Source organism: Lagenorhynchus albirostris, chromosome 9 (genome assembly GCF_949774975.1).
Source record: "Lagenorhynchus albirostris chromosome 9, mLagAlb1.1, whole genome shotgun sequence".
Classification (NCBI taxonomy): domain Eukaryota; kingdom Metazoa; phylum Chordata; class Mammalia; order Artiodactyla; family Delphinidae; genus Lagenorhynchus; species Lagenorhynchus albirostris.
The window spans coordinates 25,473,817-25,491,927 of record NC_083103.1 but is presented as its reverse complement, the minus strand read 5'-3'; the positions used below and the strand labels follow the sequence as shown (position 1 = coordinate 25,491,927).

Sequence of the window (18,111 nt, the reverse complement as noted above, 5' to 3'; positions counted from 1 at the left end):
TCAGAGTTGTATACTCTTTTCCTGTTGGTCTGCATGCAGATGCAAATCATCTTACTGTTTTTTAAAGAAGGTAATTTCATTGAAAAGGCACTAAAAATATATTATACTTAATAGAAACACTGCAGTATAGTGGAAAGAGCATTAATTTAGGGGCTGAAGAAATCTAGGTTCTAGTCCCAGCTTTGCCACTTCAAAATGGGAGCTTCAGCAAGTCATTCATATCTTACTAGGCCTCAGTACTCTCAACTGTAAAATGATAAGAGCTCAAGTAACATGATTCCCTTAGGTCTTTTCTGTTTCTAAAATTTTAAGAAATTAACAGTCTCCATTTGTTCATTACCAATGCTCCTTTCCATTATGGTGAACAACTGATAATTAAATGCATTTAAGCTATGTTTCAAATTATTAAAAAATTAATATATACCTTTTCTTCTTCCAAGGCACACATCTTCATTTGCAACTGATAAAGAATTTTAAAAATTAAAATACAGGTAAGTGAAATGTTACCAGTGATTTACACTGGTCAGTGAGACTACAGAAATGTTTTACATGTCTATATTGTTTGAACTTAGTACAATGTGATTATGCTACTTTTACACTGAGAAAATAAATAATAAAAGGTATAAAAGGGGGAAAAAAGATAGTCACCAAAGAAAATGAACAATTTAATCTCATGATCAGAGCACCAATCATCCTTGAAAGTTTAGTTTTTCCCTCCAGTTTTTCTTAAATGTTTCAATATTTTGCCATCTATTCATAAACAATAACATATAACATTTTCTGAAGGCATACTTTTATAAAATTGGTATCATTTGTATTTGCAGTGACAGTATTTTCTGAAATTTTTTTTAAATGCATGTGTTAGTCTAATAAATAAATAATGACATTTTAAAACAGGAAAACTAGGGTGAACTTGCCAAAGGAAACTAATTAAATATTCCAAGCAACACAAGGATACTAGGCAAAGTTGTCAAGAAATAAAATTTTTCTTTGGAATTTCTCCATCTCATTTTCCATAGTCCTCACTTACCTTCAAGAATCCTTTTTTTTAAGAGAAAGAAAAGAAGAAAAGAAATTTTTAAAAAAAGAACCCAATAGCACTTTCTCCTTTACCCTTCAATTACCTGGATATTTCTTCTTGCCCAGAGTCCCTTGTGGTAACAGAGACATAGAACTGCTCTCTCCTAAAGAATACTATGCTGTACATTTGGTTTCTGCTTCCTCACCCTTCAATTAAAACTCTCATAACTTAGGTAAAGCCAATTTCAGACTATAAGGAAGTTTATCATATGCTTAAACAAATCCACACTACAGTGTAAATTACCAATAAACTTAACCCACTAGTGATTAGGTTATATAGGTTTATTTCTTTTTATGCATTTCTCTCTGAACACACACACTTGTATGGAGATAAAAACAAGAAAGGGGGAAGGAAAAAGGAAAAAAAAAATGGTGATGTTGGCATGGCTATAAGGAAAAGCACTTCCAGAGTACATTTTCCATAGGCACATTTCTTACACTTCTATTTTATAATTAGGAACTGAAGAGAAATGTGAGGTAGTAAAGAAGAGCTATAGAATTCAAAATAACAGAAGGAGTTGTTCTTCATTTCTTTAAAATATATTTTTTTCAATTCTTCTACTGATCTTTCTTAGTTGTTAGTAGTTGATATTTATGGAGGTGCATGATAATCACATCTCTTCATCCTTTACATCTCCCTACTTGCATTTCAGCTTTTCACCAGTGTTATAATGTTAGCTTGGGTAAAGGAGTAATGTGGAAAAGGTAAGCTCCTAAGATATGCTAATTAAAGACAGAAAAGGGAGAAGGGAGAGAAAGAGCAAGAACGCACATATCACTAACATATTTTATTTAGGACCAATGAAAACACATCTCCAAGAAAATAGTATTCCTAATTTCTTTCCTTAACTAAATCATTCTACTACATTATTATCAGTTGTGATTCAAAATAATCTTATTTCCTGCTTCCAGTAATAACCTTTTTGTCCTCAGTGAGTATGGAGAACAACCTGTCATAATATTCACGAGAAGTGGGAAAAGTGCAATATTTAAAACTGTAATGTTTGTCTATCCTTATGAAATTACCTGCTTTTTAAAAACTGCCATTGCTTCTTTGTGTTGCTTTGTTAATGTTTCCTTTTGATTCTGAAGAGTTTCCTATTTTAAAATCATGAAAAGTTAAAACAGATTCTAGCCACTTTCAGTTTTAAAGTTTAATTGGGTTCACAAATTAAAGTTAAACATATTCATTGCACATATTATTTTATGCTCTTAAAATGTAACTTATGACAATTTTATTATTTTTTTAACTGTCATGGACTCAGCATACAATAATTTTGCTTCCAGTTGCTTCTTCATGATAAAACATATTGCTCTCTAAAATTTTAAACTCTGAATATAGCTTAAAGTTTTCTTCAAGAAAATATCTTTCACCAAAAGTTATTAAAATTAAGTCTAATATACAAGCAGACTATAGTCTTATTACAGTTTCCAAAAAAACCAATTTTATTATCTAAGCACAAATGTTTACATGGTAACATATGATTCTTTAAATTCACTGAAATAATTTTTTACAAAACCAAAACTACCACAGGGCATTTTTGAAAAAAAATCCATGTATACAATTCCATTTCTTTCCCCTCCACCTTTTTTTGGTACGAGTTGTGTGTCCTGTCCTTTAGATTCAAGATGAATTTTTTCTTCTATCTTTATCAAATAATTCTCATAATTTAAAAACTTAGAGCTAAAACTGGCAACCACTTTCAAATGCTTCTGTTATTTTACTCCATGATTCTACAATTTAAAAAATTTATCTACTGACCTCCTATATGATAGCTTTCTTGTATAACCATAATCCTACATGTCCTCCGTCTATTCTTCCAACAGAATTATATAAAAATTGTGGCTTAAATCAACAGTCAGTATTTATACTCTTATAACTGCAATTTTTATTCAATGCCAAGCCATATGGTATATCATGATTACATTTCTTTTTTTTAAATTAATTTATTTATTTATTTTTGGCTGCATTGGGTCTTCGTTGCTGCGTGTGGGCTTTCTCTAGTTGCAGTGAGCGGGGGATACTCTTCCTGGACCCAGGTTTGAACCTGTGTCCCCTGCATTAGCAGGCAGACTCTTAACCACTGCACCACCAGTGAAGTCCCATGATTACATTTCTATATATACAAGTTTTATTTTTCCTGAAGTTAGCAATTACTTTAAAATATTTTAATTCCTATAACTAATTCTGAAAAATAATACTGCCAGTTCCAAGGTCTGTATCAATTGGTTCATATGCTCAGAAGCAAAAAATAAAGAATAGAAAAGGCAAAGTGAGAAGATCCCAAGAATGACTTAGGAAATCCCAAACTGCATAGGAAAACAGACATTTTTTTTTTTAATTTTTAAATTTTTGGCCACGCCACACAGCTTGCAGGATCTTAGTTACCTGACCAGGGAATGAACCTGGGCCCTGGCAGTGAAAGCACCGAGTCCTAACCACTGGACTGTCAGGGAATTCTCCAGAAACCAGACATTTAGAAAAGCTGTAGATATTGGACAAAATTTTTCAGAGGATATTGCCCAGTTTTCTTATAAAAATATATTAGACTCTACTCCTGCAAACAAGGAAAGAATGAATTTATAGGACACTTCAGGGATAAATCCTTTGAGGAGCAGATACTGAAGTAAATATGAACTCCAGCTCTCTCCCCGTTTTTTGTGAACAGCTGTAAATCTAGAAATAGATTTAATATGCAACAAAAACTGGAATGGGAAATAGCCCCATTACTAGATCTCCAAATTCAGATCTTCAAAAAGCCTTAGAACAAAAGAAGAATAAACTGGTACCCTTACAGATAAAACAATTTAATACTCCCACTCCTGTCATCAAGCATGAGAGGAGTGAGTCTCATGGTAAAGACACCTGTAGATACTTATTATAAGCAGAAAAGACACTGGGGAAAAAAACCATCCTGAAATAGCTAAGAAAATGAAGGGAAAAAATATCAGGTGGGCAAATCAATGTCACTGCTCTGACACACACCCAACTTCCCATTTATTCCTCAAACTTGCAAAGAGCAATTTCTCTAAATATTAAAAGAAACATGGAAATTTTATTCATACCATAAACTCTGGCAACATCACATAACCTTTCCCTCAGGGTCAATGAGCTACTCAAATAGGGTGTATCTCTAATAATCCAAAAATACTCGTCCCGTTTTAGCCCATAACCGCTATCCTTGGATTCCCAAGTGAGGAATATTATTTTCTCCTTTATGACGCCACACCCATTAACTTAAGAGATAGGAATCTACTATGCAAATAGAATTGAAAACTTAAACTCCTGTTTTTTTGGAGGAGGAGGTTTTTTTTTGTTTGTTTGTTTGTTTTAAGATTCCTCGGGATTCTATTCACAATCAGATCATAGCTTATTTGGATATTGACTTAGGTACCTGTGTGTACCATGGAACCAAATTAAAGATCTCCATGAAGTGGACTCTTTGTGGGCAAAATGTCTTAACTGATATTGGCAGCAGGGTTCAGACTGACCCATCTAAACCTCTACTTAACTTTATATAATACTTCTAAAACCAGAAACGAAGAACTAAAGTCAACTGTCCTAAAGCCTAATAAAGAAAGGATGAATCAATCATACCTATACCAGTTTTAAAATTTTGACTTGTTCCCCAGTCAAAAACCCAGTGGGTGAAGATTTAAGACCTTAAGGCCATAAATAAAATATCAATTTCTCCAATTCACTGAGCCCAGATACTATTTTATCTTCAGTGCCACCTGACTCTACATACTTGACTACTATATATTTATCTGTGTTCTGCTTTCTATGGCGCCCCTTTGATCAAAATAGTTTTACCTGTTTGTTCTGTCCTGGGAGAGTCAACAATTTACCTGGACAGTTATGCCTCAGTGGTTTACTGAGGAACTTAGGGACCTTAAACCTCCCTGTAAACTCTACACTTACACAATATGCGGGCAAGCTTTCGTTATGTTCTAAAGATGAAGAGAGCTCTAAGACTGACTCCATTTATCTATGTACTGTTTTAGCTCAGAAAGGACATGAGAATTCCAAAAAAAAGTTTAGTATTTTGTAAGAATAAAGTGCATTATTTAGGGTATAATTTATCCCAAGGGGGTAAATCTATTATTCCTGATAAATTATGAGCCCTTCAATACTTTCCAAGGCTGGTTACTAAGAGAAAATTAAGAAGTTGTCCAGATTACACTGGCTACTGTAGACACTGGGTTCCAAACATCTCTGAAATTGACACATTTCTATATAATTTAAGTCCTCAATAATGGAACCTTTCCCTTAGGAACTTAAACACGGACAAGAATTTTGTGATTTAAAAATAACTCTCAACAGCCCCCCTCGCACCCCTGCAATTGGGGCCCTCCAAATTGTCATAAAGCTTTCTATCTATTTGTATCTGAGCAATGTAGACAAGTCCTTAATACTCTAACAGAACACCACAGGTATCATCAGGGCCCAACTGCTTACTACAATCTTCCCCTCAACCCAGTGAGGGGAAAATCCTACTCCTTATCTAAGGATAGTAATAAGCAGCAGCCAAACGAGTAGAGGCCTCTACTGACTTGGTTTAAGGATCTTGTTTAAATTTGATGGTTCTGTATGCTGTACAATCCTGGATGCTACTGAAAACACACTTCTTGGCAAGCAGGCTTACATCCTATGAACTTTTTATTATTTTCTCCCTCACACATTTCAACTCAGTGCTATACTTTAAAGATTGCTACTCTTTTCCCATTACCCAAAGAAGGGGAATTCCATGAGATCTAACCTCTGTCCAAACAATGACTATGCCTCAAATGGATTTATTAGAAACTCCTCCTAGAAAATCTAGGTTTAATATTATTTGTTGATATATCATTTTTTATAACTGAAATGGGAACTAAGGCAAGATATACTGGAACAGTCTCAACTGATCCCTAAAACATGACTCCTTACCAGAAGTAAAACCAGTCCTGATGACAGTACTTACCCTCTCAGCAGAGCTTGCCAATTGTCAAGAGATAAGAGAGTTAACAAAAAACTAATATTAGGTATACCTTTCGGAGTAGTCCATGATTTTGTAATACTGTAGAAACAATGAGAGTTTCCTTAATAGGAATCCCAATGTAAAATGAACAACAGTTTTAAGTACTTTTAAGTACTCTAATGCTTCCTAAGGAGGTGGCTATCATGAAGCCACACTATTAAGGGATAACAAAGGCTAAAAGAAATATCCTAGGTTTATCTTTATGACACACAGGCAGCCCTCAATCAGGTCCTGGCCCCATTATACTCCAAAAAGCTAAATCTTTCTGGAGATTAAAAAATCCTATTTTGGAATGCCCACAACTGGCTCCAAAATCTGAAAAGAATACATGGTTGTAAAGTACAAGAGAATCCCTGGCACTTTCAGGACAGACACTTGGTGGCACCAGAGAACCTTGACGAAACTCTGCAAACATATTTTACAAGGAATTACCCATCAGAGCAAGGACATATTGAAAACGATATTCAATTAGCATTGATGGGGAAATTTTACTAAGATTTTTGAGGATGTCTCTGGTGCAAATCTCATCTGTCTCCCTCACAATCCTAGTAAAACTGTTATCCTTGTAAATCCAAGCTTCAGGAACCCACTGAACATGTCCAAATGGACTTCCTAAAATAAACCCCTATAGTGGGTTCTGAATATGTTCTGATCATTGCTTGCTACTTCTCTGGATGGATTAAAACTTTTTCTTGAGAGAGAGCTATAATTATGAGAGTAGGAAAAAAATTACTTGATTTTGTGTTCCCAACATGAGGATCTCCAGTAACAGAGGCACTCATTTTACTGGACCTGTTTTTAGAGAACTCTGCAAAGCCTTGTCATTTATTTAGAAATTTCATTGCCCCAATCATCCCCAATCTTGAGGAAAAGTAGAGAGAATTAATGGCACCTTAAATCTGACATTCTTGAACTTCCATGACCAAGAAGGTTATGTCTGACTCTCAAGACTATTAAGTCCACAGTTTCCTATACTTCACTGGCTTCTACCATACACACCTATTAGAGGTTACCACATGAAACTGGCTACTTGTGCCCCAATCTTGGACATTTTCTTACTTCAGACAAACCTGGCAAAGTACTCCAAGGACTCAGGAAATATACTTCATAGTCTTATCACCATCTCACATAAGTTGCCTTTCCTCTACATGATCTAAAATGCAGATAAACATAAGTTGAGAGAGTTCATTACCATTAGACCTGCCCTGCAAGAAATAATATGATTCCTACAGGTTGAATTGAAAGGACAAGAGAGAGCAACTCAAAGCCGTATGAAGAAATAAAAATCTCAGTAAAGGTAAATACATGAGCAATTTATAAAAGCTAGTATTACTCTAACAGCAGTTTTTATTTCTTTTTAAAGAAACTAATACTTTTTTAAAAAAGACTATTATTAGGCTAAAAGCTAGTATTACTGTACCTTTGGTTTGTAACTCCATATTTGCTTTCTACATAATTCAGAGACTAATGCATTTTTAAAACTACTAGTTTAGGGGCTTCCCTGGTGGCGCAGTGGTTGAGAGTCCGCCTGCCAATGCAGGGGACACGGGTTCGTGCCCCAGTCCGGGAAGATCCCACATGCCGTGAAGCAGCTGGGCCCGTGAGCCATGGCTGCTGGGCCTGTGCGTCCGGAGCCTGTGCTCTGCAACGGGAGAGGCCACAGCAGTGAGAGGCCTGCGTACCGCAAAAAAAAAAAAAAAACCCTACTAGTTTATTCTCTTGAGCACACAATATATATATAGATGTAATTTTATAATATCAACAACTGAAAGGGGTGTAGATGAAGTTATAAAGGAATAGAGTTCTTGTATGTTATTGACATTAAGCTGATACAAATTCAAATTAGAGTGCTATAATGATAGATGCTAACTGTAATCCTCACGGTAACCATTAAGAAAATAGCTAGAGAATATACACAAAAGGAAATGAGAAAGGAATTTAAACATCTCACTACAAAAAAATCAACTAAACACAAAAGATGATGGTAATGCAGGAAATGAGGGACAAAAACTATCAGACACATCGAAAACAAATAGCAAAATGACACAAGTTAGTTGCTCCTTATCAGTAATTACTTTAAATGTATATTTTAACTCTCTCACCTAAAGACAAAAATTGGAAGAATGGATAAAAAGCATGATCCAACTTTATGCTGTCTACAAGAGACTCACTTTAGATCTAAAGACACAAACAGGTTGAAAGTAGAAAAATGGAAAAAGATATTCCAATAAAATAATAACCAAAAGAACAAAAATAAACAAAATTAAAAATGGTCTTTAAATTTTAAGAAGTTACATTAGACAAAGAAAGATATTATATATCCATAAAACGTTCAATAAGGAAAAAGATATAACAATTATAAGCATTTATGAACCAAATGACAGACCATCAGAATATATGAAGCAGGGCTTCCCTGGTGGCACAGTGGTTAAGAATCCGCCTGCCAACACAGGTTTGATCCCTGGTCTGGGAAGATCCCACATGTCATGGAGCAACTAAGCCCGTGTGCCACAACTACTGAGCCTGTGCTCTAGAGCCTGTGAGCCACAACTACTGAGCCCACATGCCACAACTATTGAAGGCCACATGCCTAGAGCCCGTGCTCCACAACAAGAGAAGACACCACAATGAGAAGCCCTCACACTGCAAGAAAGAGTAGCCCCCGCTTGCTGCAACTACAGAAAGCCCACTCACAGCAACGAAGACCCAATGCAGCCATAAATAAATAAATAAATAAATTTTTAAAAAAGAAAAGAATGGGAGAGATCCCCCCTCCCTTTAACAGAACAGAAAAACAATAGAGAAAATAAGTGAAATTAAAACTTGGTTCTTTGAAAAGATAACAAAATTGATAAACCTTTACCCAGATGGACTAAGAAAAACAGAGAAGACTCCAATTACTAAAATCAGAAATGAAAGTGGGGACATTACTACTGATTCTGCAGAAATAATAAGTATGATGAGAGTACTATGAACAATTGCATGCTAACAAATTGGGTAACCTAGATGAAATGGAGAATTCCTAGAAATGCAAAACCTACGAAGACCAAATTATGAAGAAATAGAAAATTTTAAGACACTATAGGAGACTGAATCCATAATCAAAATCTCCCAATACAGAAAAGCCCTGAACCTGATGGCTTCACTGGTGAATTCTACCAAACATTTAAAGAACTAACAGCAATCCTCCTCAAACTTTTCCAAAGAGTTGAATAGGAAGGAACACTTCCTAACTCATTCTTGATGCCAGTATTACCTTGATACCAAAGCCAGATGAAGACACATCAAGAATACTACAGACCAGTACCTGTGATGAACAATGATGCAAAAATTCTCAAAAAAATACTATCAAACCGAATTCAGAAGCATATTAAAAGGATCATACACCATGACCAAGTAGGATTTATCCCTGGGATAAGAGAGTTCAACACACAAAAAAATCAGTCAATGTAATACACCACATTAACAGAATGAAGGCAAAAAAGCACATAATCATCTCAACTTAGGCAACAAAAAGAATCTGACAAAATTCAGTACCCTTTCATGGTAAAAAAAAAAAAATCAACAAACTAGGAATAGAAGGAAACTACCTCAGCATAATAAAAGCCATATTTGAAAACCCCACAGTGAACATAATATTCAATGGTAAAAGACTGAAAGCTTTTCCTCTAAGATCAGGAACAAGGCAAGGATGCCTACTTTCACAACTTGTATTCAACATAGTACTGGAAGCACTGGTTAAAGCAATGAGGCAAGAAAAAGAAATCCAATTTGGAAAGGAAAAAGAATTATCTGTTTGCATATGATATGATCTTATATGTAGAAAATCCTAAATATTCCACAAAAAACCTGAATAAATGAATTCAGCAAAGTAGTACGATACAAAGTCACACAAAAATCAATTGCATTTCTATATGCTAACAATGAACTACCCAAAAATGAAATTAAGAAAAAAATTAGATTTACAATAGCACTAAAAAGAATAAAATACATAGAAATTAACTTAACCAAGGAGATGAAAGACTTGTACAATGAAAACTACAAAACACTGCCCAAAGAAATTAAATGAAAAATAAAAAATACACACACATCTTTTGCTCTGGGATTAGAAAACTTCATATTTGTAAGATAATACTATCCAAAGTTATCTACAGATTCAAGGTAATCTCTATCAAAATCCCAATAATATTTTCTGCAGAAATAGAAAAACCCATCCTAAAATTCATATGGAATCTCAAGGAACCCAAAATAGCCAAATAATCTTGAAAAAGAAGATCAAAGCTGGGGGACTCACACTTCCTAATTTCAAAACTTACTGTAAAGCTCCAGGAATCAAAACAGTGCTGTACTGGCATAAAGAAAGACACATGGACCAATGGAATAAAGAGCTCAGAAATAAACCCTCACACACATGGTCAAGGGTGTCAAGATCATTCAATGGGGAAAGAACAGTCTTTTCAACCAAAGGTTCTGGGAAAACTGGATATACACAAGCAAAAGAATGAAGCTGGGCTTCCCTGGTGGCACAGTGGTTGAGAGTCCACCTGCCAATGCAGGGGACGTGGGTTCGTGCCCCGGTCCGGGAGGATCCCGCATGCCGTGGAGTGGCTGGGCCTGTGAGCCATGGCCGCTGAGCCTGCGCGTCCGGAGCCTGTGCTCCATGGCGGGAGAGGCCACAGCAGTGAGAGGCCCGTGTACCGCAAAAAAAAAAAAAAAAAAAAGGAGAAAAAGAATGAAGCTGAACCCTTACCTAACACCATATACAAAAATGAACTCCATCAAAACACCACCAAAAAACCTGTTATTAAAGCAAAACCATGTTTATTGGAATTCACTGCAGTAAGTGAGGACACTACCTTGACAGAGTCTTAGTAGTATCTCAAAAGGAACAAATTAGAACTGGGTTATATAGAAGGTTATGGGATTTAGGTGTTTGGGGGAACTTAAGATACTTTTAATTTACATTGCCAATAAGAAATATATGAAAGTTCTATTTTTCTACAACTTTGTAAAGTAAGGTAGGAATCTGGTTTTATTTTTCTTCAGATGGTATACCCAGTTCTAATATCATTTCTTGAATAATCTACTTTTCCCCACTGATCAGAAATGTCACCTTTATCATTCACTAAATTATCTTATGTATTTGGATCTATTTCTGGACTCCTTTATAGTCTATCTGTTCATGGATACTACCAAGCTATTTTAACTATTATAGCTTTATAATATATTTAAGAATCTACCGTGACTAGATTCCTTTTCAAAACTTTCCCAGCCACTATTGTAAGTTTATTTCCATATAAACCTTATAATCAGCTTAAGTACACCAAACACAAGCTTGGTATTTTCAATTGGATTGTATTAAACTTACTGATTAACTTAAGGATTCTGATAATTTTCTACTATTGACTCTATTCAAAACAAGATATGACTTTACGTTCTGACTTTATGTCTGCTTGGAGCTTTAGATTGTATTTGGTGTTTACCTGTTTTTTCTCTGCACAAACAGGTCTCTTTATTTGACCTGTCCCTAATATGTAACCCAACACAACCTTGTGGATCTCTCTGGCCTCAAAATTCCCATCGTTGGCCTATCCTCTGTCATTTGAATTCTTTTTCTGACATGTTATCTCCAAGTTCCTGTTTCAATATTGCCAAATACTGAGAAGAAGGGTCATCTTAATTAAGCTTTCAATTTTTAGCTGTTAAGATTACTTTGGTGGGGGACTTCCCTGGTGGTCCAGTGGTTAAGACTCCACACTCCCAATACAGGGGGCCCGGGTTCAATCCCTGGTCAGGCAACTAGATCCCACATGCTGCAACTAAGAGCCCACAACTTGCAACTAAAAGATCTTTCATGTCAACAAAGATCCCACGTGCCACGACAAAGACCTGGTGCAGCCAAATAAATAAATATTTTAAAAAAGAAAAGATTACTTTGGTGGAAAGGCAAGAGAGGCACTATCAAAAATGCCTCTATATGGATAAGGATCAAAAGAAAATCAGATATGATACTATTTTTTTTAAGATTTGGTTATAGTATATAACAACAGCCTAGGAAAATACGGTACTATTCTGAAGTTTCACTTCTTAAAAAATATTTTGACTCCTCTATAACACAAAATATGTTTCTCAGATATGAAATAGTTCATAGTAGTTTTCAGAGTTATCCTTGTCTATTTTCTTATCAGAAAGCCTGGGGAAAAATGGTTATTCTCACAGAAGAAACTAACACAACATTGTAAAAAAAAAAAAAGTTATTCTCAGTTTTCTGGAAGCCGAAATGTTCTTAACAGTTTTAGTTGGAATTTTCTTGAGACTCTCTAAAATGAAGCACAATTCCCCAAATATGTTTAGGAAATTTAAAAATTAACTTCACAATTAAGGAATAAAATACATAAAATAAAATGCTAATTAGAGGGGAGAAAATACTCACCTTTTGCCATTTAAGTTCTTGTGTCTCCATAATAATTTTACCAATCTGCTCTTCATACTGAGCTTCTGCTTCCTAAGTCAAAAAGAAGAAAAATACTAGGAAAATTAGGACTTGAAAATTTCCAGTTTCAGCTCTTTCTAGAGAGATAAAAAGAGCATCCTCCCACATTTACAACAAGGAAAAGGGCTAGAAAAATTGCAAATTAAATAGCCAAATCCATCAGAGAACTGAGGTCCCAGATCGACCAAGTAATCCAAAATCTGGATAGAAAAACGGGTTACTGCAGGGAGAACAGAACCACAGCATTTGCTTACCTGGGACATAAGCCATTGAGTACTGATTTAAAAACTCAGCTAAAAGTCCTTAATAAATTTCTAAAGGCAGAACATGGGCTGGTGTAAGAACATGAATCTCCTGAGGTCCCCAGAAATAAAGAGGTTTATATCTTCTAGAAATAAGGAGGTTTACACCTTTTAAAGGTTTTTCTTCCATGAAACCCACCAGGTGGTTACAAGGAAGGATGGGAAGAATCTGAGAAAGCTTTTCTCCTGTGGTACTGGCTGGGGAGGAGAAGAGCAGTCACAAGCCTTCTTCCCTAAATCTTCTACAGACCAAAAACCTTAATCTGCAGGGGATAGGACAACAAAAACTATATCTAAGGACACTAGTGGAAATCCTCTGCAGCGGGGGTGGGGGAAAGGGACCAGCAGACACCACTGAAAACTCTACCTAGACAGACCTGTCTTTCTTATCTCCTCTAAGGAACAAAAGCCTTAATCTACAGGGGGAAGGGCAATAAAAACTAGCCCATGAGAGCACTTATGGAAACCCACTGCAGTTGAGAGGAGAAGGCTAGAAAAATAAAACAGCTCTATCTTTGGGGAGGGGAAGGAATACATGCTAGGCCCACAATTAAATATGAAAGAGGGATCAGAATTCTTGTGGAGGCCTCACCTTGAGACTTGGGTTCACCAAAAACTGAGGCTTAATAGAAACATCAGAGAATGCTCCTATTCCCCACCTGCTGCCACCACCCAACTAACAAGTGTCAAGTAAAAAAACAGTGAGACATAGCTGGGAGAGCTGAAAGGATAGACTCTCTCTGGGAAGCAGCACAAAAGGAAGACCCAAAGTCAAGGGGGGAAGCCCAAAGCCAAGCAAGAAGCAGTTATTTAGAAAAACCCTCTGATTTCATTTAAAATATTGTAATACTCTTGAATTAGCCCACACAATAAACACAAGGTATCACTAGAGAAATCTGAAGCTTCTGTCAGAAACTTCAATAGGTAGACTTGAAAGCTGCCTGGTTGAGTGTTGAAGGCATACCCCAACACACATACACGGAGCTCTTCTGCAAAGACAGAGTTTGTTTGTTTGTTTGTTTTGGTTCCAGGTATTTAAGGAAATTTATGTCAAACAAAGCACTAGCTGATCACTAAGCTAAGAGCACATGACAAAAACTGAAGACTTAACACAATTATTTCAGAAAAGTCACTACACAAACAAATAATGACAAAAACAAGAAGCAACCCTGAGAAGAGGTAGGAATCTTATTTCCAGAGTTGTCACATTTTCAAAATATTCATGTCCATTTCTCAAAAAAAATTTACAAGGCATGCAAGTAAACAGAAAAGTGTGATCCAGCGCTTCCCTGGTGGCACAGTGATTAAGAATCCGCCTGCCAATGCAGGGGACATGGGTTTGTGTCCTGGTCGGGGAAGATCCCACATGCCGCAGAGCAACTAAAGCCGTGCACCACAACTACTGAGCCTGCGCTCTAGAGCCCACAGGCCACAACTACTGAAGCCCACGGGCCTAGAGCCCATGCTCCGCAACAACAGAAGCCACCGCAGTGAGAAGCCCACGCACCGCAACCAGAGAAAGCCCACGTGCAGCAACAAAGACCCAACGCAGCCAAAAATAAATAAATAAAATAATTATTTTTAAAAAAAGTGTGATCCATACACAGGAAAAAAAAACAGTTTAATAGGAACTGTCCCTGAGCAAGTGCAGACAACGGACCTAGACAAAGACGTTAATAAATCAATAATTTTAAATATGCTCAAAGTGCTAAAAGAACCATATACAAAAGTCCTAAAGCCATTAAAAAGTTAAGGGAATGCTACAAACAAGTTTATGCTCATAAATTTGACAACTTACAGAAACAGACCAATTCTTCTAAAACCACAAACTATCAGACCTCAACCAAGAAGATAAATAACAATTTTCAAAAGCCCTATAGTCATAAATTTAAAAGCTCCAAAAAAAGAAATGTACAGGCCCACATAATTTCACCATAGAATTCTGAATGATATGCATTCTGAAGTATTTAGGAAGTGCACTGATGCCTGCAATTTACTCTGGAATCATCAAAAATAAAGCTGAAGGAGGGTTAAGTAGATGGACAGACGTGATAAAACAAGTACAGTAAAATGTTAATGGTGTATGAGTGTTCACTGTCAAATTCTGTTAGTTTTGCTGTATGTTTAACAATTTTCATAACAAACTGGGAGAAATCAAAGAGTGGATGTCAAAAGATAAAATACATTTTGTTATGAAATATTTTCCTATGACTCTCTCACATGTTCTTTGCTTTATTACATACACACATACACACACTTATGCTATGGTATTCAGAGGCTTTCATGAAAGCTGTCTCACTGAAAATGCTTTCAGCAGCAAGTAGCAATGACAAACCCTGACTCACAATGGCTTATGGGACTTAACTGTTTCACATGACAAGTCCAAAGGCAGAGTCCTTCTAGAATTTATTTCAGTGGCTCAACAATATCATCAAGGACTATAATTCTGCCCATTTTCCATTATCCAAGTGATTTTCCTTAAGCTTTTCACCCCTTGGCTACTTTAATTTTAGGCATCAAGGATGGAAAGGACATTATCCTACAGTAGAAAAAGTGTAATCTCTTATTAAAAGGATAACAAAACTTTTCCCAGAAGCTTCCTAATCATATCTTCTGATATCTCATTGGCCATAGCTAGGTCATATGCCCACTCCTAAACCAGTTGCTGGCTGGTGAAATGCACTGAACCTTCGTGAGAGGTTAGGACAGTCAGGATTTACCTAACTCATATTGGTGAGAGTTGGACCCTAAGACACAGTCAAGGTTCTTCCAGCATGGAATAAGGGACAGAATGTATACAAACAAGGTATGCTATGTGATAAATAAAGTGAGGAGAGAACAGAAGCTCTCAAAGTAATATGTACCTACAGTCAAAACACTGAAAAAAGAAATAAGTGTATACACATTTTGGGGGGGAGGTGTGTAGAACATATAACATGCATATCTTCCCAAAGCAGGTGGATTGAAAATGTACAAGATACAGCTTTCTTCATGTGGGCCTGGTTATACACTTCTTTTACTTTTTATTTTTTTTATTTGTTTTATTTTTAGCTGCATTGGGTCTTTGATTCTGCACGTGGGCTTTCTCTAGTTGTGGCGAGTGGGGGCTACTCTTCGTTGTGGTGTGTGGGCTTCTTATCACAATGGCTTCTCTTGTTGCAGAGCACTGGCTCTAGGTGTGCGGGCTTCAGCAGTTGTGGCATGCGAGCTTCAGTGGCTGTGGCTCGCAGACTCTAGAGCACAGGCTCAGTAGTTGTGGCGCACGGGCTTAATTGCTCTGCGGCACGTGGGATCTTCCGGGACCAGGGCTCGAACCCACGTCCCCTGCATTGGCAGGTGGATTCCTAACCACTGCACCATCAGGAAAGCCCTACACTTCTCTTTCAGTGGCTACAGGGGATTCTCAGATCTTACTATGATTTAGATATTGTTCTAAGCACTTTTTATATATTAATTTAAACTTAGGTATAATTTTATGCGTTACTTGTATTCTTGTTACTGCCATTTTATAAATGAGGAAACTGGGTTATCAGCAAGAGGATAAATAACTTGCCTAAAGTCATATAGCAGGTAAACAGCAGAGCAAGTATTTGAACCTAGATGATCTGTCTCCAGAGTCTCTTAAACATGCCATTATATCACCTTTAAGAAACTGTGGGTTGTGTAGGACAGTATGAATTGCTATAATATACTCCTTTCCTTCAAAAACTTCAGAATTTAATCTTCGTATCCCATAAAAGTTAGAAAACCATTCAAAATCACACTACCTATTTTAAATATACAAGTACATTCTGATTATTTGGTTGAACACTTCAAAATAAGAAATATTTGTTGAAAGGAAAGGCAAAAAACTTTTAAATTGTTATGGATATTCTAATATTAATATTTTTCTATTTGAGAAGTCTTTGTAATAGATTAAGTTGACTAACATGAAAACAGTAGTTTAAATACGAATTAGGAAAGAGATTTTTTTTTAAATGTGAACTTCTAGGCTATGCCATGCATATTAGAGATATTTATCTTGGATATTTTGTAGATAATCAAACCAAGAAACTCTCGGAAAGAGAGATTAGTATTGTATTAGACAACATGAGGAACTGAATTGGGCAATTTTGTAGGAGGTGGATTATGAGTTTGAAAAGGAGAATAAAAGTACCCAGTAACAGTTTTGGCTGCTTGGACAAGTGCCTGTTGTATGTACTATGTCCCTAAATCTGTTCAGGGTCAAGAACTGAAGAGGCCTGACCAACACACAGCCCATCTTGTAAAACTACAGCCTGAAGCAAGTACTTCAAAAAAAGCATGGCACTTTCTAAAGGTTATAAAGAGTAAATAAACCATCAAATTACTCCTCTTTTATTGTTTTTATAAAAACACTTAAATCCTTGTAGTCCTAAGGCAGCTAATAAAAAATAAACACTTTTAAGGTTCTATCTTGTATACTTTATTGAAGTTATACATGGGATTTTCTTACCAAATTTAATATATATTTTCTCATTGACAATTTAATAAGAATTTTTATTAATAACTTTTTGAAAGCTGCTTGAAGAATGAATAAAAATGAAAAGTTCAAATAAAATGTAAATAATAATTTTTAATAAAAAGCATGAAGTTAAATCAAAATCCTAATATAGCAGAAGCATATTATAATGTTATCTTTCAGCAATGTGGATAATACTCATTTTATCAGTTTTCTATGCAGTATAAAGATACAGATTCTACAAATCATTATAATTACAAAGGGGTATGATTTCACTCATAGCATAACTAATTTTATGGGGCATTAAAATGCTGCTTAATGTTATTTACCACATATTATACCAATAATTACCCAGTTTCCTTCACAATTTCCCTAGCAAATCATTGTGGGTTTTTTTGTTGTGTTTTGTTTCGGCTGCGCCCCACCAAAAGGTCAAAACACCAAAAATGAAGAGAAAAAAAGAGACAATAGAAATGGATCTACAAGGGGTCCAGATATTGGCGTTTATAGACACAGACTTGAAGTAGATAAAACTAATATGCTCAAGAAATTATATAACAAATCAATTTCAGCAGAGGAATGAAAGTTATAAAAGTAGAACCAAATGAAAATATTAGGACTGAAAATTTAAGAAGTGAAATTAAGAACTCAATAGATTGACTTAATCATCAGGTTAGGTAAACTGAAGAGAAAATTCATTAACTGAAAGAACAAAAAAAAATAACCAGACTGAAACAT

The 18,111-nt window shown here is 35.8% G+C and overlaps 1 protein-coding gene across 1 annotated transcript in view; it reads right to left on the bottom strand.

Moving 5' to 3' along the window:
- The window catches only part of CCDC73 (coiled-coil domain containing 73), a 104,856-nt gene that overhangs the window by 75,617 nt on the left and 11,128 nt on the right, over positions 1-18,111 (bottom strand). Inside the window, exons 2-4 of the mRNA XM_060159454.1 lie at positions 12,532-12,603; positions 2,107-2,178; positions 425-460 (exon numbers count right to left, since the gene is read on the bottom strand). Coding sequence (XP_060015437.1) covers positions 425-460; positions 2,107-2,178; positions 12,532-12,603 — 180 coding nt within the window. The remainder of the gene's footprint in view (positions 1-424; positions 461-2,106; positions 2,179-12,531; positions 12,604-18,111) is intronic.